This window comes from Antechinus flavipes, chromosome 2 (assembly GCF_016432865.1).
Source record: "Antechinus flavipes isolate AdamAnt ecotype Samford, QLD, Australia chromosome 2, AdamAnt_v2, whole genome shotgun sequence".
Taxonomy (NCBI): Eukaryota; Metazoa; Chordata; class Mammalia; order Dasyuromorphia; family Dasyuridae; genus Antechinus; species Antechinus flavipes.
Window position 1 is genome coordinate 641,308,618 of NC_067399.1, and position 25,180 is coordinate 641,333,797.

The following is a 25,180-nucleotide window of genomic DNA, read 5'->3' on the forward strand; positions in this document are numbered from 1 at the left end:
AGGGAGCCCGGGAGAGGGGGCTGGGGCAGGGACGAAGGCAATTGCCATAGTCTGGGTCTGACCCTCGCCCGCAGCCAGGAATATAAAGGGGCGAGGAACCATCTCCTGCGCAGGGGCGGAGGAGGGAGCCCGAGCCCAGACATGGGAGAAGAAGCCCAAGCTCTTGTAAGAGACGGGCTGGAAGTCAGGACCCCCGACTCTCCGGACAGCGCTCTTTCCAGCAGTTCCAGGAGCTTGCCTCAGCTTTCTGACCTAACTCTGGCCATTGATATAATCAGTTAACTGCTGGTGACTAAAGTAAATCCTTCTCGGGACTCCAGAGACCTGGTTTCTAATTCTGGCTCTGCCACAGTATCCCCATGTGACCATCGGATCTATTCGGACCACAGGTCTATCCTCTGCCAGCTGAGGAGGCTGCAATGGATGACCTCTCGAATCCCTTTTAATCTGTGATTCTGGGACCGTACCCTTGTTACCATCATTGTCCCGATTCCATCCCAAATCCCCCTGCCCTCACATCGTTCCCACTAATTCTGCCTTTCTAGGATGAAGCAGAAAAAGTCCGGTCCTTCTTCCACACTGACAATCCTTCAGATACAAAGACAGTTATTTTATTCCCCTGAATCTTCATTTGTATGGGATAAATTTCCCCAACTCATTCAAAGAGTGACCCATCTAAAATGAATTAAAAGTTCAGGATAAATTATGGATCACCCACCACAGAATTTAGATCTGGAAGAGATCACTAGGGCTAGCTCCTTCGTTTCACAAATAAGTAAATTGGGGTCTGATGTATACATAGACTGTATTTAATTTATACTTTAACATATTTAACATGTATTGGTCAACCTGCCATCTGGGGGAGGGAGTGGGGGGAAGGAGGGAAAAAGTTGGAACAAAAGGATTTGCAGTTGTCAATGCTGAAAAATGAAGAAATTACAATTTCTTGTAAATAAAAAGATATTTAAAAAAGGAAAAAAAAAGAATTTAGAAAAATAAAATAAATAAATAAATAACTTGGGGTCTGGTCAGAGGGAATGTTTTGTCCACAAGCTCACTAGTGGTGATGGATGGAAAGAGGATTTGGATCTGGGACATGACTGAATCCAGTCACATTCTTCCATACAACTTTTAAATCTTCAGGTAAATCCCAACTCACTCCCAGATCTCGCCTCCGAACAGGGCCACACCGGCTTCATTCTCAGTGTGACCTTGGCAAGCACTAAATAAATGGCAATAAAAAATAGTGTAAACAATTCAGAGGCTCAGGTTGTGGCAGGGCAAGAACCGCTCCTTGGTTTATTGTCTTTTTCTCTTTCTCTTCCTCCTCCTCCCCGTTCCTCCCCCTCTGCTATCGTTTCATCATCCCAATGGGAGAGGACAGTTGACTTGAAGTTTGTTGCCTGGGGTTACTATGGCTCCCTGAAAGTCTGAGCATTATGAGAGCTGGGAAGGCTCAGGAGTTTGCACTCTGAGAGACCTGAACCTCTAGCCCCAAGGAGCTAAATCCAGGAGAAGGTAAGCCCGAGTCCGTGCCATTCTCTTGCCCTGGAATAGCCATGATTGATGACTGGGAGCTTATGGGAAAGACCCATAAAAAAAGCTGAAGAACTCCAGGGTTCAGTTCCAAATGAACTTTTCTCCTAGCCTTGCAGTAAGTAGTGTGCTATATGGCAGGATATCAGGGTCCCCCTCCCATAATCTCTCCACGGAGAGAGTCATAGAAGTGAGAACATGGGAGGCCGTGGTCCCACTGCCCTTTGCCCTGGTAGAGTTTTCTTGGGTTCAGCTCTAGGGGCCACAGTTTAAGGAAGAGTCCTGACAAGCTACAGCATGCCCAGGAAGGGCAGCCGGCAGGGTGGGAGGGCTGGAGACCAAGCCCTTTAAGGTCAGTTTGAAGGAGTTAGAAACATTTACCCGGATGAAGAAAAGACTTAGAGGGAAACTGGGAGAGCCGCTTCCTGCATCTGAAATGCTGTCACATGGAAACGCTTGGCGGCTGAGGACAGAACGAGGAGTAGAGACAGAACGAGGACAGATTCAGGCTCAACAGAAGGAAAAGATTAGAGCTGGGCAAAAATGGAACGGGCTGCCTCGGATGGTAATGAGCTCCTCATCCTGAAGGTCTTCAAGCAAAGGCTTGAGATTTGTTGGATGTGTGACTGAAGGGTCCCTGAGTTACCTTCTGATTTTGAGATTCTGTGATTCAAAGGTCTCTTGGTTTAAGATGTTTCTGGGATTCCAACATTAGAGCTTCATTCCTTTAGACCTTTTAGATTCCCCTTTTACCATCCCACTTTGAAAGGGGTGGAACCTTAGCTCAGAAGGGACTGACAAGAGCAAAAGCTTCCATAGAGTGATACGTGGGGAGGCTGTTTCCCAAATCTCTCCCCTTGCCTCAGAAAAGCACTTTTCTTCCTTGGGGGAAGCTCAGGGTTAGGATTTAGCAGGCCCTGAGATGGTGGGGCAGGAGGACGGAGTGAGTCACACTAAGAGCTCATTGACTAGTGATTCACTTTGAATAGTCTTGCAACTTTACAAAGCCCTTCTCAGTCATTTCTCCGTAATTCTACTTGGAATTTTCTTGGCAAAGGTCTTGGAGAGGTTGGCCGTTTCCTTCTCCAGGTCATTTTACAGATAAGGAAACTGAGGCAAACAGGACTAAGTGACTTGTCTGGGGTCACACAGCTAGTACGTGTCTAAGGCTAGATTTGAATTTAGGTTTTCCTTCCAGGCTCTATCTGTGGTCAGCTTAGCTGCCCTCCTTGCCTTATAGCAAACCTGTTCAACAGGAAGAGTGTAACAAAGAATCGTGTCCCATTTTTTCAGACAAAGAAATAGGCTCCAAAAGGCTGTGATTTTCCTAAGTTAGCACAGCTAATAAGCATTGATTCTGGGATATGAACCCAGGTTTTCCTGAAACCAAGAACACTATTCTGTAGAGAAACTACAATAACGGAGGTCAAAGTGTCTCTTGGAAGCAGGGCTGGGTGCTGGGGAGGGCCGCAGAGAAGCACAGGCCTCGTGGGCCCCAATGGAGACAAGAAAATGCAGAGACAGGGTCAGAAATGGGGCTGGGGCAGACAGCCAGTTCCCAAGCCCTCCTCTTTCCCCATGGAGGCCATTGTCCTGGGCTTCCCTAGAAGCCTGGATTCTCCCGGGTCAGTCGGCAGCTCCGGCTTTTCTCCCTGGGCTTTTGGGCGGCTGAGCCTTTAAAGTGGATCCCCCCCAGGCGTCCCCCACTCCCCCCCACACATACACTTGAACTAGTGATCCTGCTGCAACGATCCTTCACTTGGAGAGAGCAGTTTCAAGTGGGACCTTGCCCTGCATCTCAGGGGCTCTGGGGAAGAAGCCCCGAGGCGGTACCAGGCAGCTGAGGGGGGAGAGAGCGTCTCGTGGTGAAAAATACCCTTGACTTCAAGGCACGAGATCTGGATTCATGATTCACTTAGCATCAGTTCATGTAAGTCTTGCCAGTCCTCTCTGTATTCATCCTGCTGGTCATTCCTTACAGAGCAATAATATTCCATAACGTTCATATACCACAATTTACCCAGCCATTCTCCAATTGATGGGCATCCATTCATTTTCCAGTTTCTAGCCACTACAAACAGGGCTGCTACAAACATTTTGGCACATACAGGTCCCTTTCCCTTCTTTAGTATCTCTTTGGGGTATAAGCCCAGTAGAAACACTGCTGGATCAAAGGTTATCTAGGCCCAATTCTCTATACACGACCTCCAATATTTCTCTAAATATTGATTACAGACCTTACTTTTTTTTTTCCCTCCAGAGATTAGGATCCTGGATCTAGAACAGGAAGGTGCCATAAAGGATATTTAGTTCATTCTCTCTCAATCCCATCACTTTTCCCGTAGGACCCATAAAGACAGAGAGCAGGCTATGTAACCCACCCATCCCACTTCACACTCTCCACACCCTCTGTGGACCGCAAGACTGGGTGGAGAGAGGCTTGACTTTTAAGGCGCATATGTTACATATAAATTGTAACTAAGGGGGTACAACAGGGGTCTTGTCCCAGGGCACCAATATTTGAAGTTTTTTGATTTCATACACCTTTAGTAAGGAGAAAAGAACTCAATTTAATCCCTTCTTAGTGAGAACAATTCATTTAGAACAGAATCTAACAGATGATGTTTGAGGCACGGACTTGGGCTTACCTTCTCCTGGCTACTGGGATACTCTTTGTCTGGGCTGGGCTCTCTCTCCCCTACCCAATATCACCAGTGCCTTTGAGGAACTTTCCAGCCCGGGGGCCTTTCAGCTCGGGGTCTCTACTTTCCTTTAGTGGGCTTTGTCTCCAAAAACTGACTCGAGGGCACACTTTGTGCCTGGGGCCCCGGCCCCAGAATAGTTTATGGACGGGGGGCAGGGTCCCATCCCTAGTTAACCTGGATCACCTGGAAACCTTGCAGAGCCTGGGGACCCGAGGGGAGTGAGAGAAAGCGCCAGATTCAAACCCTAACTTTCCTAGTTCCCAGCTGGGCCACCCTGGACAAATCACTCAACCTCTCCGCAGAGTGGAGAGAACATTCACTTGTATCAGCTCCCTCACAGCGAGGGAGGCAATTCTGTGGTAACTCTTAAAATGCAGAAATCTGGGAGCTGGAATCACCTCCAGATATCCCCGCTCGGGGCTCCGGCTGGGCCCGCTTTGTCTGAAGCCGCTGTTGGGGGCCCTTCTGCCCTCCCCTCGCGGCTGAGGGACGTTTCTGTTTTTAACAAAAGTTTTATTGATGCTTTGGACTTTTACATCACAGTAGTTTGTGAGTAACCTCCTCCTTCAATCCCCCCTTCCCAAGGGCCCCTTTCTCAGGGGCAAAACTGACGGCAGCGTTGACCGTGTGTGACGTCGCAGCCTGATCCCCAACTTCCCACAGAAGGGAGGGAGATCTGGCCCCTCCTTTCTCCTCTGGCAGCTTTACAATAACGGGGCTTTTTGGGGTCCCCTTGGTTACAGTGACACGATAAATGGTTTCCCAGTTCTTCAGCCTTTGTTCGGCTGCGGCTCATACAAGTCCCCGCGCTTCTTTCCCTTCTTGTTTCTGGGGACATAAGGTCGCTTTTTACTGAAAGGTCATCGTTTCTTGTTTGTTTTGCTGAGGCAGTTGGGGTGAAGGGACCTGCCCCGGGTCCCACAGCCAGGACGCTGGCTGAGATTAGAACTCGGTCCTCCTGCTTCAGGGCTGGTGCTCCCGCACCCCCAGCCGCCCCCTCCAAGAGCAGAATCTGCTCAATAACTGGCCTTGCTGCAGAACCCAAGGCTTACACAGCTTTTAGGGGGAGCCGCCCCCACCGACGGGCCCTCACGTCTGTTCCAGCTCATCCCCGTTAGCTAGAGCGGCCCTGAGCCCAGGAGGCCCGGCTTCTTGGTTCCCGATGACCTCGCTGCTCCTCGCGGTCGCTCCAGCCCAGGTTTGGCCTCTGGGAACGCGTCCCTCCGGCTTCTGGGGATCCCTGAGCCACCCCTGCCCGGTCTGGGGGTTTTAGTCACCGTCTCTGACCCCCGGTTCTCTCCAGGACTCCCGGCCCCCATTTACTCCATGGGGTTTCTGATCCTCCCCCTGGGCCCCCAAACCCTCCTTGGCTGTGAGTTCTGGGGCCTTGCCCCCTCTCGGACACCCGTCTGTCCTGGGCCCACCCGAGGAGCGGCTTGGGGCGGTGGGCAGAGAGGCAGCCTTGGTGCCGGGGAATCTGGGGGCAGAAACTCTCGCCAGCGGCCCCTGTGGACACTTAGGTTCTGGGCACCTCGAAAGCCCCCATCTTTTTCTTACCCCCTGAGCTTAGCCCAATGCCTGGCACACAGTAGGAGCTTACTAAGTGCTTCCTGGCTGGCTGTCCCAGGCGCCTCCCCAAGACTGTTGCCGCAGAGCTGCCCCGCGTTGGCAGAGTCTCCCCGTGGGAAGCTCCATGCACCCCTGAGCCCGTGGAGGACAGAGCTGGCCGCGTCCTTCGGAGCCGGGCAGCGCCACGGGCCCCCTGGGCCGGGCAGCACCATAGGCCTCTGGGCCGGGCAGAACCACAGGCCTCCGGGCCGGGCAGCGCCACGGGCCCCCTGGGCCGGGCAGCGCCACGGGCCCCCTGGGCCGGGCAGCGCCACGGGCCCCCTGGGCCGGGCAGCGCCACGGGCCCCCTGGGCCGGGCAGAACCACGGGCCTCTGGGCCGGGCAGAGCCATGGGCCCCCTGGGCCGGGCTGGGAGGGGGAAGGGCCCGCTGCTCACAGGCGGCCCCCACCAGCCTGTTTTATTTGTTTTCCTCCTGGCAGGTTGGACAGTGTGTGAGTTGGAGCTAGACCAGATAACGGGCCCGGCTGCCTCAGGACCTCACGCTCCCCGGCGCTGGCTCCCCCCGCAGCATGTCCTCCCAAGGCTCCTGGGACGGCGCACATGGCGGCCTTCTCCAGGGCCTGGCCAAGGGCCCTTCCTTCCTGGGGAGGCTTCAGTGCCGCCCGAGGGCGAGGTCCATGGAGCTGCCCGGCAGCCCCCCCAAGGTCTGCCCCCTTCCAGGGACCTGGGGAGGGAGACGAGGGCCGGGCTCACTTTCGGAAGGGCTGCCCGAGGGCAGGGGGAGGGGTCTCCTTGGCACTGCAACCCCCAGAGGGAGAATCAGGTGTTCACCGTCCCCAGAAGAGCCGGGGCAGGAAAGTTCGGGGCCCGCCAGCCCCGCCTCGGGCCCCGTCTCCGCACTCGTGACTAAGATCCCAGTGCGTGTCACCCCACGGGACTTTCCTTCTCTCTCTTCCTCTCCCTCCTTTCTCCCCTTGTTAGTCCTCAGTCGCCCCTCCCACGGGACAGAAGGCCCCACCTCAGCCCCCCCAGCTCCTCTGCCTCAGGGAGGCCCAGGACGCCCGGGGGCTTGGCTCTGACTTGCCGTGTGATGATGAGTGAATTATTTACACTCTCTGGCCCTCTTTCCTCATCTGTGAAATGGGCATCATGCTTCCTTCCCGAATCCCTCCGAAGCTTGTGTGTAAGGGCCTGTGGTACTGATGCTGATGAATGGTGGTCATGCTTGCTCTCCTTCCCCTCCCTCAGGGCCCCTTGAGGGCCACCTCTGAATTTCTGGATTCGGGGACCTCCTCCTTCCTGGGGCAGCCCCACAGCCCCCGGCCCCTAGCCAGGTCGCCGTCCCCCAGCTTGCCGAGAGACATCCATCCCACCGGGCCCGGGTGAGTGCTGTCAGGGAGTCCGGCTCGGGGAAGGGGAGACAAGGGGGCCCAAACCCGGAAGTCCCGCTCCCACTCAGCGTCGCTCCCTCTCCCCGTTTACCTCCTTTCTCCCCTGCAGCCCCTTGTCCTGGGACCTCTTTGGCAAAAGCTCAGACCGACTCCTCGGACGGCGGACTTCCCTGCCCCATCTCCTGGACTGGGCGGGCAGTGGGCTCCCCGGCAGGCCCCTGGCCCTCCAGAGCTGGAGCCGGTCGGAACGAGATGTTCGGCTCTCTTCGCCGGACGGAGTCCCTCGGCGGGAGGAGCTGGTGGGCCAGCTGCCGTCGGCCCGTGGGACCCCGAGGGAGCGGGCCCAGGAGACGCAGAGGCGGGAGAAGGCTCTGGAGCTCAGTCAAATGAAATGTGAGCTGCTAGACCTGAGGCAGAAGGTAGGATTCCACAGCGTGTGTCTCCCGGGTGGGACGGCATCTCTCCCTCCGTCCCTGGCCCGAGCCTGAGTCCAGCCCCTCTGTGGGGGATCCATGCGACCGAGGGCCAGAGGAGGGGAGATCTGAGGAAGGGGAGGCAGCAAGGGCTCACTGGGGAGGGCCTCCCCCGGCGTCCCCCGAGCCTTCCAGAGCCAGCCTTTTGACAGGAATATCGTTTACTTCTCAGTTTTCCAAAGCGCTTTCTCCTCCACCCTTTCACTTGCTCCCTATGTTAGCTGAGTTAAATCAGCAAGGGGAAGAATCATCCTCTCTTTCTGTAGATGGGAAAAGGGAGGCCCAGAGAGGTGAGGTCACAGCATCCCAGAGGGCCAGATTCAGAGCTGGAAGGGACTTTTAAATCCATCTAGACCATGGAATTCTTCCCTTTGTGTGACTGTGTGATGGTCTGGCAGGGTGATGAAGTCTACGGATCCATTTCTCAGAAACTTTTTTAAAACGTTATTGAAGCAAATGCTCAATTTTATTTATTTTTATTTTTTTAAAATAGCTTTTTATTTACAAGTTATATACATGGGTAATTTTACAGCATTGACAATTGCCAAACCTTTTGTTCCAATTTTCCCCTCCTTCCCCTCTCCCTCCCCCAGATGGCAGATTGACCAATACATGTTAAATATGTTAAAGTATAAATCAAATACAACATAAGTATACATGTCCATACAGTTATTTTGCTGTACAGAAAGAATTGGACTCTGAAATATTGTACAATTAGCCTGCGAAGGAAATAAAAAGTGCAGGCAGACAAAAGTATAGGGATTGGGAATTCAATGTAATGGTTCTTAGTCATCTCCCCAAGTTCTTTCGCTGGGCGTAGCTGGTTCAGTTCATGACTGCTCCATTGGAACTGATTTGGTTCATCTCATTGCTGAAGATGGCCTCGTCCATCAGAATTGCTCATCATATAGTATTGTTGTTGAAGTCAAATGCTCAATTTTTGTAGAGATCAGTGAAAATCAACGTGCTGGGTCTTTTCCCCCTTCAGATCCACTGGCATCCATGGAGTCCATGCGCTGTTTAAGGACCCCTGGTTTAATCGAATCCCCTAAGAAACTGAGCCTCAGATAGGTTGAATGTCTTCCCAGAGCATCACCGCCAATAAGTGTCAGAGGCTGCTCTAGCTGCCCGAGATCACACAGAGGCAGTGCAACAGGATGGGCAGGACTAGAACTTGGGTCTCCAGCCTCATTCAGGGTTTTGCCCCAAATCTTTTCTTCCCCCTCCACGGTTGCTCTGCTGAATTCTCCTGCATCCCACCCTCCAAGGAGGGCTCAGCCGACCATGAAGGGCACAGACTCTCCCGTCAGCACGTTGTCTTGGTCACAGAGTCTGCTCTTTCCCGGTCTGGGGTGATTTTCATTTTGGTTTTTTCTTGTCTGGCTTCTGGAAAATGCTGGGTTTTCTTTTCCTTCCTCCAACCCACTCCACCTCCCTCCTTCCTAAGAGGTACTAATGGGTCAAATCCTTCCCGGCCGGTATTCTGGGCCTTGAGTCCAGGGCAGTCACTCAGAGCTATCTGCTGCGCCCTGAGCGGCTCTTTGCCTGCCACGGTCTCATCCCAGTCCGGGAACTTTCCTGAACCAGAGCCTGGATTCTCCTTTTCCAGCCCCTCCACTCATTCCGCATCAAGCTTTCCCCGGAATGCAGTATCTCTCCGTCAGTACGTACCATTCGGGGTGATGTTGATGAGAGACATTCATTATCGGCCAATTGAAGTGTCCCCCTCACTATGGCCCACTCGAGAAAGTGGCAGTAAGGGGGCTCTTGATAGGGCCAGGAGAGCCAGGAAGGGGGAAGCCTTGAGCCGGGAGAGAGCCTCCCTTCTGACATGGCTGGGTGACTCTATGCACGTCCCTGAGGCTCATTTTCTTATTTCTGAACGAGGACGGCAATATTTCTTCTACTTCCCTAATAGTATTGTTGGGAGAACCATGGGAAGCGTTTCTCACAGCCCCCCTGCTTCAGACGCAGAGCACTTGGCAAATAGCACGTGGCCAGTAACTGCTTTCAAGGAATGGAAACGTCGTGGTGTGGAAACGAGATGAGACGCGTTCTCTCTGCCTTGAACAAGCAGGGCCCATAGGTGGAAGTTACAGTTAATATGATCCACGATTTTCTAGAAATTCGAGTTAAGGATGGCTGCCTTGGGAGGCAGGGAGCAAAATGGTGAAAGGATCGGGAAACCTTGTCATAGAGACTGTCATAAGAACAGACCTTGGTAGGACGGTAGAATTTCTGAGTGTGATGAAATTCCCAAGACTTCCTGATCCGGGCCCCAGTTACTCAACGATGCCCCCAATAAGAAGTCCTTCTGACCTCAGCTGGAGAGCTTCAGTTGATACCCATGTACTTGCCATTCGGGGACATCTTTAATTGTTAGGAAATGTTTCCATCCCAAAACCTTCATCTCGGAATTCTCTACTGACTGCTCCTGGCCCTGCTCTCTGCGGCCACACGGAACAAATCGGACACTTCTTTTACGTTACAATCCATTTGTAGAGTAGACCGCTGTCACGGACCAAGCTCAGTTTGCTCTCATGCTCCTGCTTGCCTTCCTCTGGACACTCTCCAATGACATAATTTAATGTCTTTCCTAGATTTGGGTACTAGGATTGAAAGAGAAAAGACTTGGCAGAGGAAGGGGCTTGTGGGAGATTTCAGTTTGACTACATTATTCAATTAATTTCTGAGGGTTTATTTTTAATTTTTTTTACTTACAGTTACTTGAGTAAGTGAGCAGGAGAAGGTGAGCAAGTATTCCAAAAGAACTGGAAATGGAGGATGGCAAAACATTATACAGGAGCCTGAGTTTTCTCAATTGACAGGCTCTGAGCAGAGAAGTAGTTTGGCAAAGTTCGCTTAACACAGATTAGACTAACAGTGGCTTGAAGGGTGAATTTAAGGGGCCAGAGAGCACAGTTAAAAGACTTACTACGTCATAGTAAAGAGATCTGGGTGTGAATTCCATGCCCAAGATTTACTTGCTACATGATCAGAGAAACTCAGTTTCCTCGCCTGTTAAAAATAGAAGATGACAATATACCGGTTGCCCCGCTGGGTTGTTGTGAAGAAATCAGTCACAGGAATGGGAATGGGAATCTGGAAGTTGGGGTCGGCGGTGATGGTGACATGTCTTGGGTGTGGCAGGAGGAACAGAAAGGAAGGCTCCAGTAAAAGAGATAGTGAAGATTTAATCCGTGGGGGTTATCCATGAGAAGGGAAGGAGGGGGAAGAGTCGTAGAGGAAGCAGGGCATAGGCCCTCTGCATACGGCCTTGGGGTCAACTGCCAGCTTCTTCTTAGGGATCACCCTCCGGTCAGCTCCCGACCCCCCGTCTTTCCTCTCTGGATCACATCCCACCCGGAGCATCCAGGAGTCGTCAGGAGGCAAACATATCAGATATTTACTTAAAATAAAATGCAAGATCCAGGAGTCAAGATTAAAGTGAGCAGGAGACATTGTTGGCATCCTACCCATGACTACAAGCCTCCCCCCAACCTCCTGCCAACCCAGACATCTCCTGGGAGTTCAGAGCTTATTCCCAGTAAATCCATCCGTTCCCTAAATGCACCCCCACCCACAATCCAGAGGAGCGGGCTCAGCCAGCAGGAGTGGGGCAGGAGGGGGAGAAGGGAAGGGCGGGACAGAGTGCCGGCCAAGTGCTCCTTCCTGACACGCTTCCCCTCACATTCTAGCAGGTACCAAGCTTTCCCCTCTCGCTGCCTAAGAACCGACATGCAGAAAATGCGGGCACTTCTGTACTGCCACTTGCCCTCTGGCTCCTTATTTCCTTCCTTTGTGCTGTTGCCAGGGCACTCCCACCTGCCCCAGTTCTGTCTGGCCCAGCCAGACTGTGGATTTGTTTAGATGTCCCCACCCCATCTTCTCCCTCCTTTCCCAGCTCTCTCTCTGTTCCTTCCCTTTCACTTTACTATCACCTGTGCTCAGGTGCTGCTGCCCTCTGTCATGTTCTCTTTACTATCACCTGTGCTCAGGTGCTGCTGCCTTCTGTCATGTTCTCTTTACTATCACCTGTGCTCAGGTGCTGCTGCCCTCTGTCATATTCTCTTTATAATCACCTGTGCTCAGGTGCTGCTGCCCTCCGTCATATTCTCTTTACTATCACCTGTGCTCAGGTGCTGCTGCCCTCTGTCATATTCTCTTTATAATCACCTGTGCTCAGGTGCTGCTGCCCTCCGTCATATTCTCTTTACTATCACCTGTGCTCAGGTGCTGCTGCCCTCTGTCATGTTCTCTTTACTATCACCTGTGCTCAGGTGCTGCTGCCTTCCGTCATGTTCTCTTTACTATCCCCTGTGCTCAGGTGCTGCTGCCTTCCGTCATGTTCTCTTTACTATCCCCTGTGCTCAGGTGCTGCTGCCCTCCGTCATGTTCTCTTTACTATCACCTGTGCTCAGGTGCTGCTGCCCTCTGTCATGTTCTCTTTACTATCACCTGTGCTCAGGTGCTGCTGCCTTCTGTCATGTTCTCTTTACTATCACCTGTGCTCAGGTGCTGCTGCCCTCTGTCATATTCTCTTTATAATCACCTGTGCTCAGGTGCTGCTGCCCTCCGTCATATTCTCTTTACTATCACCTGTGCTCAGGTGCTGCTGCCCTCTGTCATGTTCTCTTTACTATCACCTGTGCTCAGGTGCTGCTGCCTTCCGTCATGTTCTCTTTACTATCCCCTGTACTCAGGTGCTGCTGCCCTCCGTCATGTTCTCTTTACTATCACCTGTGCTCAGGTGCTGCTGCCCTCTGTCATGTTCTCTTTACTATCACCTGTGCTCAGGTGCTGCTGCCCTCCCTCATGTTCTCTTTACTATCACCTGTGCTCAGGTGCTGCTGCCCTCTGTCATATTCTCTTTATAATCACCTGTGCTCAGGTGCTGCTGTGATTCTTACAGAAACCATGAAATCAGAAATAGGACCAGGGTTTGGGTGAAAAAGATAAAAGTCTGGTTTGGGTTCATCACTAATCCTGTGATCTCTCTACCTCGATGTCTCAGAGATATCTACTCTGAGACATCGAGGCGGAGAGATCACAGGATCTGTGGGTCATAGATCCAAGTGGAAAAGGCCCCGGGGGCCAGTTAGTTCCACACTCTCATTTTGTGAGGTCTGGAAATACCTGGAGATCTTTTTAGATCCTGGAAACTTGTGTCAAGGGCAGGACTAGAGACAGAGATTTGGGGAACACCTGGGGGGGGGGCTGAAGGGGTGGGCAAGAGGGGGATTTCCAAAGAGAAGAGGGGAGAGAGCACGGAACAGAGCCCCGGAGAATGGCACGTTTAAGAGCGGGGAGAAAGGGAGCCGGCCATGCAGGCAGAACGAGGCTCCCTGAGAAGGCGGGAGCAGGCCCCGAGAGGGTGACATCCCTGAAGCAGGAAAATGAGGCATGAAAAAGGGGGCCTGGCCAACAACTTCGCAGAGAGATGGAGGAGGAGGCAGCCATTGCGGCTGCAGATGAGAGGGCCACTGGTGACTTCAAGGAGGGCAGTTTCAAGAGATCCGTAGTGATGGAAGCCAGATGGCAAACAGTGGGAGCCAGGCTAGTGAGATAAGGGAGGCAGCTTGGAGAGAACGTCTGATATCTTTTGTTTTTATATTACCTTCATTTCCAGTTATCTCCCTGCTCCCTCTCAGAAAGCCAAGAACTAAGAAAAAGAAACCTCTGAAAAAGGCAGTTCAGTAAAACACACCTCCAGTTCTGACAGTTTATGCAAAAACCTGCGGGAGCCCATCTCTGCGAAGGCTTCTCCAGGAGATCCAGATGAATGTGGGCCCGGCCTGGCTGGCACTGGGCCTTCTAGGCCTTATGTGGGCATGGAGACCCTGCGTCTGGCTCTTAGATAGCTGGCAGGGGAGAACAGACTTTGCCTTTACCTTTCTGTGATTGGGGAAACAACGTATTTGAAACTGAACCCCAGGTTCCTTTCGTGTTAATTCTATTTGTCAAACACTTGTTAAGCATTTACTCTGTGTAACTGTCCTAGCGAGCTGCTACACACATTTCTGCGTGTCTGGGTCCTTGTCCCTCTTTTATGATCTCTTTGGAATACAGACCCATTAGAGACCCTGCTGGATCAAAGGGTATACACAGTTTTATAGCCCTTTGGACATGATTCCAAACTGCACTCCAGTCCCAAGTCCACCAGCAATGCATTAATGCTCCAGTTTTCCCATATGCCCTCCAACACTGAGAATTCAAAGGAAAAATATGAAATACTGTAGTCGCTGCCCTCGGAGAGCTTACATTCTACAGGGGCTATGGATACAAAGAGAATGCAAGGAAATAATTTTTTCTCAATAATATTTTATTTTTCCAATTACACGTAAAGATAGTTTTCAACATTTATTTTTGTAAGATTTTGAATTCCAAAATTTTCTCCCTCCCTCCATATATGCTCCCCTCCTCAAGACAGCAAGCAACCTGATATAGATTATACATGTACAATTATTTTAAACATATTTCCATGTTTGTCATGTTGTAAAAGAAAAATCAGAACAAAATGGAAAAGACAAAGAAAAAGCAAACAAAAAACAAAAAAAAAATTGAAAATAGTATGTTTTAATCTGCATTCAGCCTCCATAGTTTTCTCACTAGATACAGATGGCACTTTTTATCCCATGTCTATTGGAATTGTCTTGGGTCACAATATTATTTATGAGAAGAGCTAGCTGATCATCACACAATCTCACTGTTACTGTATACAATGTTCTCCTAATTGTGCTCACTTCATTCAACATCAGTTCATGAAAGTCTTTTTTTTTTTTAAATAACTTTTTATTGATAGAACCCATGCCAGGGTAATTTTTTACAGCATTATCCCTTGCATTCACTTCTGTTCCAATTTTTCCCCTCCCTCCCTCCACCCCTCCCTCAGATGGCAAGCAATCCTTTACATGCTGAATAGGTTACAGTATATCTTATATACACTATATGTGTGCAGAACCGAACAGTTTTCTTGTTGCACAGGGAGAATTGAGTTCAGAAGGTATAAATAACCCGGGAAGAAAAACAAAAATGCAAGCAGTTTATATTCATTTCCCAGTGTTCTTTCTTTGGGTGTAGCTGCTTCTGCCCTTCCTTAATCAATTGAAACTGAATTAGCTCTCTTTATCGAAGAGATCCACTTCCATTAGAATACATCCACATCCTCAAACAGTATCGTTGTTGAGGTATATAATGATCTTCTAGTTCTGCTCATTTCACTTAGCATCAGTTCATGTAAGTCTCGCCAGTCCTCTCTGTATTCATCCTGCTGGTCATTTCTTACAGAACAATAATATTCCATAACATTCATATACCACAATTTACCCAACCATTCTCCAATTGATGGGCATCCATTCAATTTCCAGCTTCTAGCCACTACAAACAGAGCTGCCACAAACATTTTGGCACATACAGGTCCCTTTCCCTTCTTTAGTATCTCTTTGGGATATAAGCCCAGTAGAAACACTGCTGGATCAAAGGGTATGCACAGCTCGATAACTTTTTGAGCATAGTTCCAAATTGCTCTCCAGAATGGCTGGATGTGTTCACAATTCCATCAACAATGTATCAGTGTCCCTGTTTTCCCACATCCCCTCCAACATTCCACATTATCTTTCCCTGTCATTCTAGCTAAACTGACAGGTGTGTAGTGGTATCTCAGAGTTGTCTTAATTTGCATTTCTCTGATTAATAATGATTTGGAGCATATTTTCATATGTCTATAAATAGTTTCAATTTCTTCGTCTGAGAATTGTCTGTTCATATCCTTTGACCATTTATCAATTGGAGAATGGTTTGATTTCTTATAAATTAGAGTCAATTCTCTATATATTTTGGAAATGAGGCCTTTATCAGAACCTTTGATTGTAAAAATGTTTTCTCCGTTTATTGTTTCCCTTCTAATCTTGTCTGCATTTGTTTTGTTTGTCTCTAGTTCTTCTTTGGTCATAATTCCTCCTCTTCCACAGGTCTGCGAGGTAAACTACCCTATGCTCTTCCAATTTATTTATAATCTCATTCTTTATGCCTAGGTCATGAACCCATTTTGACCTTATCTTGGCGTACGGTGTTAAGTGTGGGTCAATGCCTAGTTTCTGCCATACTAATTTCCAATTTTCCCAGCAATTTTTGTCAAATAATGCATTCTTATCCCAGAAACTGGTGTCTTTGGGTTTGTCAAACACTATATTAGTAAAGTTATTGGCTGTTTTGTCCTTTGAACCTAACCTATTCCATTGATCAACTAGTCTATTTCTTAGCCAATACCAGATGGTTTTAGTAACTGCTGCTTTATAATATAATTTTAGATCTGGTACAGCTAGGCCACCTTCATTTGATTTTTTTTCATTAATTCCCTTGAAATTCTTGACCATTTGTTTTTCCATATGAACTTTGTTGTTATTTTTTCTAGTTCATCAAAGTAGTTTTTTGAGAGTCTGATTGGTATAGCGCTAAATAAATAGATTAATTTAGGTAGTATTGTCATCTTTATTATATTTGCTCGCCCAATCCAAGAGCATTTAATATTTTTCCAGTTGGTTAGATCAGACTTAATTTGTGTGGAAAGTGTTTTGTAGTTTTGCTCATAAAGTTTCTGATTTTCCCTTGGCAGATAGATTCCTAAATATTTTATACAATCAGTAGTTACTTTAAATGGAATTTCTTTTTGTAATTCTAACTGTTGGGTTTTGTTAGTGATATATAAGAATGTTGATGACTTACGTGGGTTTATTTTGTATCCTGCAACTTTGCTGAAGGTGTAGATTGTTTCTAATAACTTTTTGGTAGAGTCTCTGGGGTTCTCTAAGTATACCATCATATCATCAGCAAAGAGTGATAATTTGGTTTCCTCATTGTCTATTCTTATTCCTTTACTCTCTTTCTCAACTCTTATTGCCAACGCTAGCATTTCTAATACAATATTAAATAGTAACGGTGATAGTGGGCATCCTTGTTTCACTCCTGATCTTATTGGGAATGGTTGCAGTTTGTCCCCGTTACATATGATGCTTACTGCTGGTTTTAAATAGATGCTACTGATTATTTTAAGGAAAAGTCCATTTATTCCTATACTCTCAAGAGTTTTTAATAGGAATGGATGTTGGATTTTATCGAATGCTTTTTCTGCATCTATTGAGATGATCATATGGTTTTTGTTAATTTGATTATTAATATGGCCAATTATACTGATAGTTTTCCTAATATTGAACCAGCCCTGCATGCCTGGTATAAATCCTACTTGATCATGGTGTATTATACTGGGGATGATTTTCTGTAGTCTTTTTGCTAATATCTTATTTAAGATTTTAGCATCAATATTCATTAGGGAGATTGGTCTATAATTTTCTTTCTCTGTTTTCAACCTACCTGGTTTAGATATCAGTACCATGTTTGTGTCATAAAAGGAGTTTGGTAGGATTCCTTCATTCCCTATTTTTTCAAATAGTTTATAAAGCATTGGGGCTAATTGTTCTTTGAATGTTTGGTAGAATTCACATGTAAATCCATCTGGTCCCGGGGATTTTTTTTTAGGGAGTTGATTAATAGCTTGTTCTATTTCTTTTTCTGAAATGGGACTATTTAAGCAATTTACTTCCTCCTCTGATAATCTGGGAAGCCTATATTTTTGGAGGTAGTCATCCATTTCACTTAGGTTATCAAATTTATTGGCATAAAGTTGGGCAAAGTAACCCCTTATTATTTCTTTAATTTCCTCTTCATCAGTGGAAAGTTCTCCTTTTTCATTTTTAAGACTGCCAATTTGAGTTCCCTCTCTCCTTTTTCTAATCAGATTTACCAAAGGTTTATCAATTTTATTGGATTTTTCATAAAACCAACTCTTAGTTTTATTTATTAGTTCAATAGTTTTTTTTTAATTTTCTATATTATTAATTTCTCCTTTTAATTTTAGAATTTCAAGTTTAGTAATTGATTGGGGGGTTTTAATTTGGTCTTTTTCTAACTTTTTAAGTTCCAGGCCCAATTCATTGATCTTCTCTTTTTCTATTTTATTCAAGTAAGCCTCTAAGAATATAAAATTTCCCCTTATTACTGCTTTGGCTGCATCCCATAAATTTTGATATGATGTCTCATCATTGTCATTATCTTGAGTGAAATTATTATGTCTATAATTCGCTGTTTCATCCAATCATTCTTTAAGCTGAGATTATTTAGTTTCCATTTACTTTTTGGTCTATGTACACCTAACTTTTTGTCGAATGTAGTTTTTATTGCATTGTGATCTGAAAAGAAAGCATTTACTATTTCTGCCTTCCTGCATTTAATTTTGAGGTCTTTATGTCCTAATATATGGTCAATTTTTGTGTAGGTTCCATGAACTGCTGAGAAGAAAGTATACTCCTTTCTGTCACTATTCAGTTTTCTCCAGAGATCTATCATACCTAATTTTTCTAATATTCTATTTACCTCTTTAATTTCTTTCTTATTTGTTTTGTGATTTGATTTATCTAAATCTGAGAGTGTAAGATTGAGATCTCCCACTATTATAGTTTTGCTATCTATTTCTTCTCGCGACTCTCTTAACTTCTCTTTAAGGAAGTTAGATGCTATACCATATATAGCATATATATTTAATACTGATATTGCTTCATTGTCTATAGTACCCCTAAGCAAGATATAGTTTCCTTCCTTATCTCTTTTAATTAGATCAATCTTTGCTTTTGCTTGATCTGAGATAAGGATGGCTACCCCTGCTTTTTTTACTTCATCTGAAGCATAACAGATTCTGCTCCAGCCTTTTACCTTTACTCTGTATGTATCTCCCTGTTTTAAATATGTTTCCTGTAAACAACAGATTCTGTTCAGTAGGGTTCTGACTTTTGATCCTGTCTGCTATCTGCCTCCTCTTTATGGGAGAGTTCATCCCATTCACATTTATGGTTTAAATAACCAATTCTATATTTCCTGACATCCTAATATCCCCAGATTATACTTTTCTTTTTCTTGCCCTCCTTCCTTTCTTCCCTAGTATTAAACTTATTGGTCCCACTAATGTCGTGCAGCTTTCCCTCTTTAGTATCCCTCTCTCCTCCCTTTGAATCCCTTCCCCTTTCTTGTACCCTTCCCTTATTACTCTTTTTCCTTCTCCCTTTTCCTCTTCCACTTTTTAATGAAATGAAAGAAGAATCTCTGTAAAACAAATATGTTCATTGTTTCCTCTTTGAGCCAACTCTGATGAGAGTAGGATTCACACAATGTTCCTCCTCCTCTCTAAGTTCCCTCATATATGATAGATTTCCTTTGCCTCATTGTCGCATGTAGTTTCCCTCTTTTTATCTCCCCTCTTCCCTTTTTCTGACACTATCCCCTTTCCATTTCTACTTCCCTTTTTTATGTTATATCGGTAAAATCAAATTATACATATGGTTTTTATGTATATCCACAACAGAAATACAGTTCTCAAGAGTTCCTTTTACCTTTTTCTACTTCTCTTGATTCCTGTTGTTGGATATCAAATTTTTTGTTTAAGTCTGGTTTTTTCCTTAGAAACAGATGGAATTCCTCTATTTCATTAAATGTCCATCTTCTTCCGTGGAAAAAAATATTCAGCTTAACTGGGTAGTTTATTCTTGGCTGCATTCCCAGTTCTTTTGCCTTTTGGAATATCTGATTCCAGGCCCTTCAATCCTTTAATGTTGAGGCAGCCAGATCTAGCGTGACCCTTATTGTGGCATCTCGGTATTTGAACTGTTTTTTCCTGGCTGCTTGTAAAATTTTTTCTTTAGTCTGAAAATTCTGAAGTTTGGCCATAATATTCCTCGGAGTCTTTATTTTACTGTCTTTTTCAGAAGGTATTTGATGAATTCTTTCAACACCTATTTTCCCTTCCGGTTCTATTAATTCTGGGCAGTTCTCTTTGATGATTTCCTGTAAAACAGTATCTAGGCTCTTTTATTCATCATAATTTTCTGGTAGTCTGATGATCCTCAGCTTATCTCTCCTAGATCTATTTTCCAGGTCTGTTGTTTTTCCAAGTAAATATTTGACATTTTTTTCCAGTCTTTCATTTTTTTGGTTTTGCTTGATTGATTCTTGATGTCTCAATGAATCAGTCATTTCTATTTGTTCAGTTCTGATTTTTAGTGAGTTATTTTCTTCATTAGCTTTTTTTACTTCTTTTTTTATATGTCCAATTGAATTGTTTTGCTCTATGGAAATTTTTTCCATTTCACTAATTTTTTTTTTTTTTTTTTTTTTAGTGAGTTATTTTCTTTTTCCAATTCACAAATTCGGTTTCCCTGCACTTCTTGGGAGTTTTTTATCTTTTCCAATTCACATTTCAGGAAGTTGTTTTCTTTTTCCACTTTATCAAATTTTTCTTTTAGTGAGTTATGTGCCTTTTCTGTACTCTCTTGCATAGCTTCTCTTTCCTTTCCCCATTTCTCTTCTAGCTCTCTTTTAAGGTTTTTAATAGTCTCTTCTAGGAGAGCCTTTTGTATGTGAGACCAACAATTGTCTTTAGACTGTCTGCTATTAGTCTCTTCAGGGTTGAAAAGCTGTTCTCTTTCTGTATAGAAACTATCAATCGTTCTTTTGATTTTTTTACTCATTTTGTTAAAGCCTGTAAGGTCTGCCTTCAGAGCCAGGAGGTTACCAGCTTCCTCTGTAGAGCAGTGAAAGGTGTATGGACGGGTAGCTGTCCTGCCAACCGGCTACAAAAAGCAGCGAGGTACTGGAGTGCTCTGCGAAAGAGTTCCCCACCAGAAAGTAACTCAGGCCTGCAAGGCCGGGCTGGGAAAGTGCCCTGCAAATAACCCCGGATGTGTGAGATAACGACTGCCCTGGGGCTAGACGCTGAGCAGTGAGACTTTCACTTCCCAAGCCAAACCCTGCCCTGGGGCTGTGGGTGTTAGCAGCTGAGCAGTGAATGGATTTGCAGGGACCAGAAGTGTCTGCCCCGGAAGCGCAGTCAGCTGGGGAGGTTCTATTGCCCCAGGCCGAGCCCCCTACACTGCCGATTATAGCTGCCCAGGCAGTGCCCCACTGTCGTGCAGATTAGTAACTGTCCCCGCAAAAGCCCCGAACTGCCGGATGTGGCCGCAGGGCTGCGGTAAAGTTTGCCTGAGTCACTTCCGGGTTTGAGGGGTTACAGCCAGATCTCGTTAGGTTCTGGCGTTTTTTAGAGGATCCTCTGTTTTAGGCTTTAACTTCTCTGCCAGTTTACTGCTTTGTAGTCAAGGTAGAGCAGTCAGCCTATAGCAGAGTGGTCCCTATAACTTCTCTAGCCACAGAGATCACCCCCACCCCTGGTCTGCTCAGAACGCCAGTCTCTGGCTGCCTGTGCTAGTCTGTTCCTGGCCCCTCAGGACAAACCTTTCCTGGTGAGCTTCCAGATGGGCTTCGGCTGGTAAATTGCAGTGCTTCTAATCTTCATGAATTTAAGCAGTGAAGAGTTATTTTTGAGGCTGGATTAAATAGTTGTTATGAGGGTAATGAGAGGAGCTTAGAGAGTCGTGTGTGCCTGCTCCGCCATCTGGGCTCCGGCCCCAGAAGTGTCAGTTCATGAAAATCTTTCCAGGATTTTCAGAAATCAGTCTGCTGCTTATCATTTCTCATAGAACAAAAATATTCCATTACATTCATATATGGTAACCTACCTAATTGATGGACATCCACTTTATTTTTTTTTTTTTTGACTAAAGGAACATGGAGCTATTAAAGATTCTTGAGTAGTGGACGGACATGAACAGAGATAGGAAGGGTATTCTTGCAGCTTGTGAAGCTTTGAAGGGAGGTCAATTAGGAGGCTATTTAAGTAATAGAGGTGAGAGATAACGAAGGCTTGAACTAAGGCAGTAAATCTGTGAATGAAGAGAAGGAGAAGGAGATGTGCCATGAAGTTAGAGTTGACAAAAATTGGAAACTGATTTGATGTGGAGATGAAAAAGTGCGAAGAGTTAATAAGGAGAAGCGGAGGAACTGGAGAGATTGGAGTGCCCTTAAGAGAGTTGGACAAGTTTAGAGGGCCGATGGATTAGGGTGGGAAGATAAGGAATACGGTTTTGGACATGCTGAGTTTGAGCAGCCTGTGGGACATCTTCTAGAGGTACTGATGGGAGACAGACAGAGAGAAACAGAAACAGAGAAAGAAACAGAGATAGAAACAGAGAAAAGGAGAAATTCACATACAAAGAGACAGAGAAAAAGAGAAAAATACACAGAAAGACAGACAAAGACAGAGGGGAAAAAGAAACACACATACAGAGAAAGAGATAAACTGAGACAGAAAAAAAAAAAAGAAACAGACACAAAGATAGAGAGAGACACAGAGAAAAAGAGAAAAATACCCAAAAGACAAAGACGGAGGAGAAAAAAAAGAAACACACACACACACACACACAGAGAGAGAGAGAGAGAGAGAGAGAGAGAGAGAGAGAGAGAGAGAGAGAGAGAGAGAGAAACAAAGACAGACCAAGACAGTGAAAAAGAGAAACACAGGCAGAGAGAAAGAGACAGAGACAAAAACAAAAGGAGAGCCAGAGAAACGGAAGTAGACTGAGACAGAGAACAAGAGAAACACAGGCAGAGCAGAGACAGACAATGGCAGAGAGACAGAGACAGAGGCCTGGAGAGATATTAAAGGTGAATAAATCTGCAGCTCTGCGAGCATAGGAATGACATTGGACCCTCCCTAAGGGAGAAGTTACTGGGGTGGGGGGGGGAGAGCCTAGGACAAGAGCCAAGGACGCTTGGTGATCCAGGGCTCCGCGAGGGAGGTAGAGCCTGGAAGAATTCCGTCCCAAAAGCCAAGGCAAGAGAACGTGTGCAGGAGGGAGGGATGGTCAGCAGCGTCAGAAGGGGGTCAAGGAGGATGAGGCTGAGGAAAGCCTCTTGGAATTAAAAGCTGGTTGGCCAACTTAGAGCTAGAACTGGGACCGGATTGCCCTGACTGGGAGGTGCAGGGAGGCTGGGAGAGGGAGCGGCTCAGCCATCGCTCCTCGGCCACTGACTCCTGCCCGGCCCGGCCCAGGCTGGTCCTCCTCCCGGGGTCTCAGCTTCTCCAGCCCTGACCCAGTTCTCAGCCCCGCACTGCCTGAAATAGCTGCGCAGCTTCCCTCAGTCCGAGTCCCAGAGAAGCCCTCCTGCATCCCCCTCCTCAGACTCAGCGGGGGCCGTTGCTCGGGAAGTCCAGGAAGGGGTGCGAGCCCTCTGGAGGCAGCTGTTTGTCTTCCTGCAGGCGAGGGAGGCGGAGGGAGGAGGTAGCGGAGGATTTCTCCCACGTGCCAGTATTTTGAGGGACAGAATATGGCTTCTACTCAAAGCCTGGAAGTAGCCGTGGCCCTGAGCTGACCAGTCCTGGGCCTCCCCTGCCAGGCTCCTTGTCTCTTCTGGGACCTGCGCCCCTCACCCACATAAAGGAAGCGGGGGCCAGACCCCTCCGAGCTCCGCGCTGCCGGCACTCTCCCCCCCATGGCTCCCGGGTCTCCTGCTCTTCCTCCCTCTCACTGCAAGGGGAGTCTACAGTTGTCCATCTGCACTCCCTTGGCTAGATTCCAAGGGCACCCCCTCCCCTTCTCTCCCCCACAAACGGTCCCTGTTCTCCCTGGAGGTTTTCCCCACGTGCTCCGGGTTCTGGGCTCTGGGGCCCAGCCTTGGAAAGTTCCCTTTTCTGGGTCCCGGCCGCCCTCTCCCGGGCCCGAGGTCCCGGCTGCGGAGCTGCAAAGGCTGGGCCTGGGGCTCATGCTCACCGGCCTCCGCTCCAGCCACTCCCCCGTGTCCAAAGTGACTCTCAGGATGGCCCCGCGGCCACACCCCAGGGATGGCGGGAGCACCTGTCGTTAGACCTCGTGCTCCTGCTCTTTGGAAGCCCCTTGTCCGGGGTGGGGGGGTGTGCCTCCCCCCAGACCTAAATGCACTGGAGAACTAAGGAGGCGAGGGAAAGGGACGGGCAGCGTGGGTGAGGGTCTGCGAGACATGCCCGTGGTGAGGGCTCAGTCTCTGAAGTCTGGGAATGTTCTCCTGGCTGCAGCACGACAAACCTCCCAACACAGGGTCTGGGATCAGAAACAGGGGCCCCCCCTCTCCTCAGTGACCCCGATGGCAGGGACCCCCCGATGGCAGGGACCCCGATGGCAGGGACCCCAATGGCAGGGACCTCGACGGCAGGGACCCCGGGCAGCGGCCCCCTCTCCTCAGTGACCCCGATGGCAGGGACCCCGATGGCAGGGACCCCAGGCAGCGGTTTCCTCTCCTCAGTGAGGCCGATGGCAGGGACCCCAGGCAGCGGTTCCCTCTCCTCAGTGGCCCCGATGGCATCCCCGGAACCCTCGGGAGAGCCTTTGACCTCGCTCTCAGGGATCCAGGTCAGGGAGGAGGGGAAGGGAGGGGTGATCCCCCGGCCGGGAAACAGACCCCCCGGGTTCTTCCCACCTCTCCTTTCCTGGCAGCAGCTGGAAAGCTCCCTCGTGGGCCTGCAGTGGCAGAGAAGAGAATTAGAGAGCTCCAGGAGGCAGGAGCAGCTGCAGGACAGAGAGCTGCACAGCAAGTGAGGGGGCCCCGCTGGGAAGGCCGAGGGGGAAGAAGGGGGACGGGTGGCGGGAAGGAAGGACCCTCCTCCCTCCCCCTTCTCTTCCCCAGAATCCTGCACCTGCAGGCCGAGGTGAGCACAGTCAAGCTGGGCTTGGACAGAATGAGCCAGAAGCCGCTGTTTGTGCAGGACCCGGAGGTGAGAAGGGCCCGAGGACGCGGGGAGGCCCCCGAGGCTGGTGGGGGGCAGCAAGAGCACCCGGAGGGGCTGGGGAAGCTCCGGCCGTCACTGGGTCACCCCAAGCGCCCACACCGGGCGGGGGGGCGGTCTCTGGCCGCAGAACGACTGGCGATAACCCCGGGGTCGGAGAACAGGGGGAGGCACAGACTCAAGGTCAGTGGGAGTCACCAAGGTTCATATGCTGCAGGAGGTCAGAGCAGGGCCTTCCTGGGAGGAGGTGAGAGGGAGGTTCCGTAGGACGGCAGGGAGGCAGAGCCGGGGACTCCGGCAGCGGGAGACGCGCCCCGAGTTACCTTTCTGGGGGAAGTTCCAGCTCTGGGGGGCCCCGATACAGCCTGGGGGGGGGCCGAGCGTGGCAGCAAACCTGCCCGCGGAGGCTCCTCACCCGTGGGATTTATCCGGGAAGGAGGGAGCCGCCGGGCGTCCTGCGGGGAGGGAGTTTTCCGGGAAGGAGGCGAGGGCCGGGGGTCCTCTCCCCTGGAACGGGGGCTGCAGCTCCGGGCGCAGGGCTGGTCGTCTGGGAGTCTGCCTCCTCCTCTCCCCGCACGGCCACCATGTGTCCCGGACTTGTGCCCCGGCCCAGTCCTGGTTCTGGAAGCAAACACGGACAGTGTGGGGGAGAGCGGAGCGCTCAGAGTGGGGACCGTCTGCGGGGGAGTGACGGGAGGCAAGGTTAAGTGACTAAGGGGGGCCCTGGAGCCACGGGACCGCAGACTGGACAAGTCCGAGGCCCAGGAGATGCTGGGATGGTCCCTGCAAAGTTAGCTCAGCTTCTG

At 48.6% G+C, this 25,180-nt stretch overlaps 1 protein-coding gene across 1 annotated transcript; it reads left to right on the forward strand.

The window, feature by feature from the left end:
* Positions 1-1,420: 1,420 nt before the first annotated feature.
* LOC127546971 (uncharacterized) lies at positions 1,421-23,479 on the forward strand. Its single transcript, XM_051973842.1, has 6 exons — positions 1,421-1,518; positions 6,291-6,515; positions 7,060-7,193; positions 7,312-7,621; positions 22,740-22,896; positions 23,247-23,479. Exons 2-6 carry the CDS (start codon positions 6,381-6,383, stop codon positions 23,477-23,479), a joined length of 969 nt encoding a protein of 322 aa, XP_051829802.1. The 5' UTR covers positions 1,421-1,518; positions 6,291-6,380.
* The last annotated feature ends 1,701 nt before the right edge of the window (positions 23,480-25,180 follow it).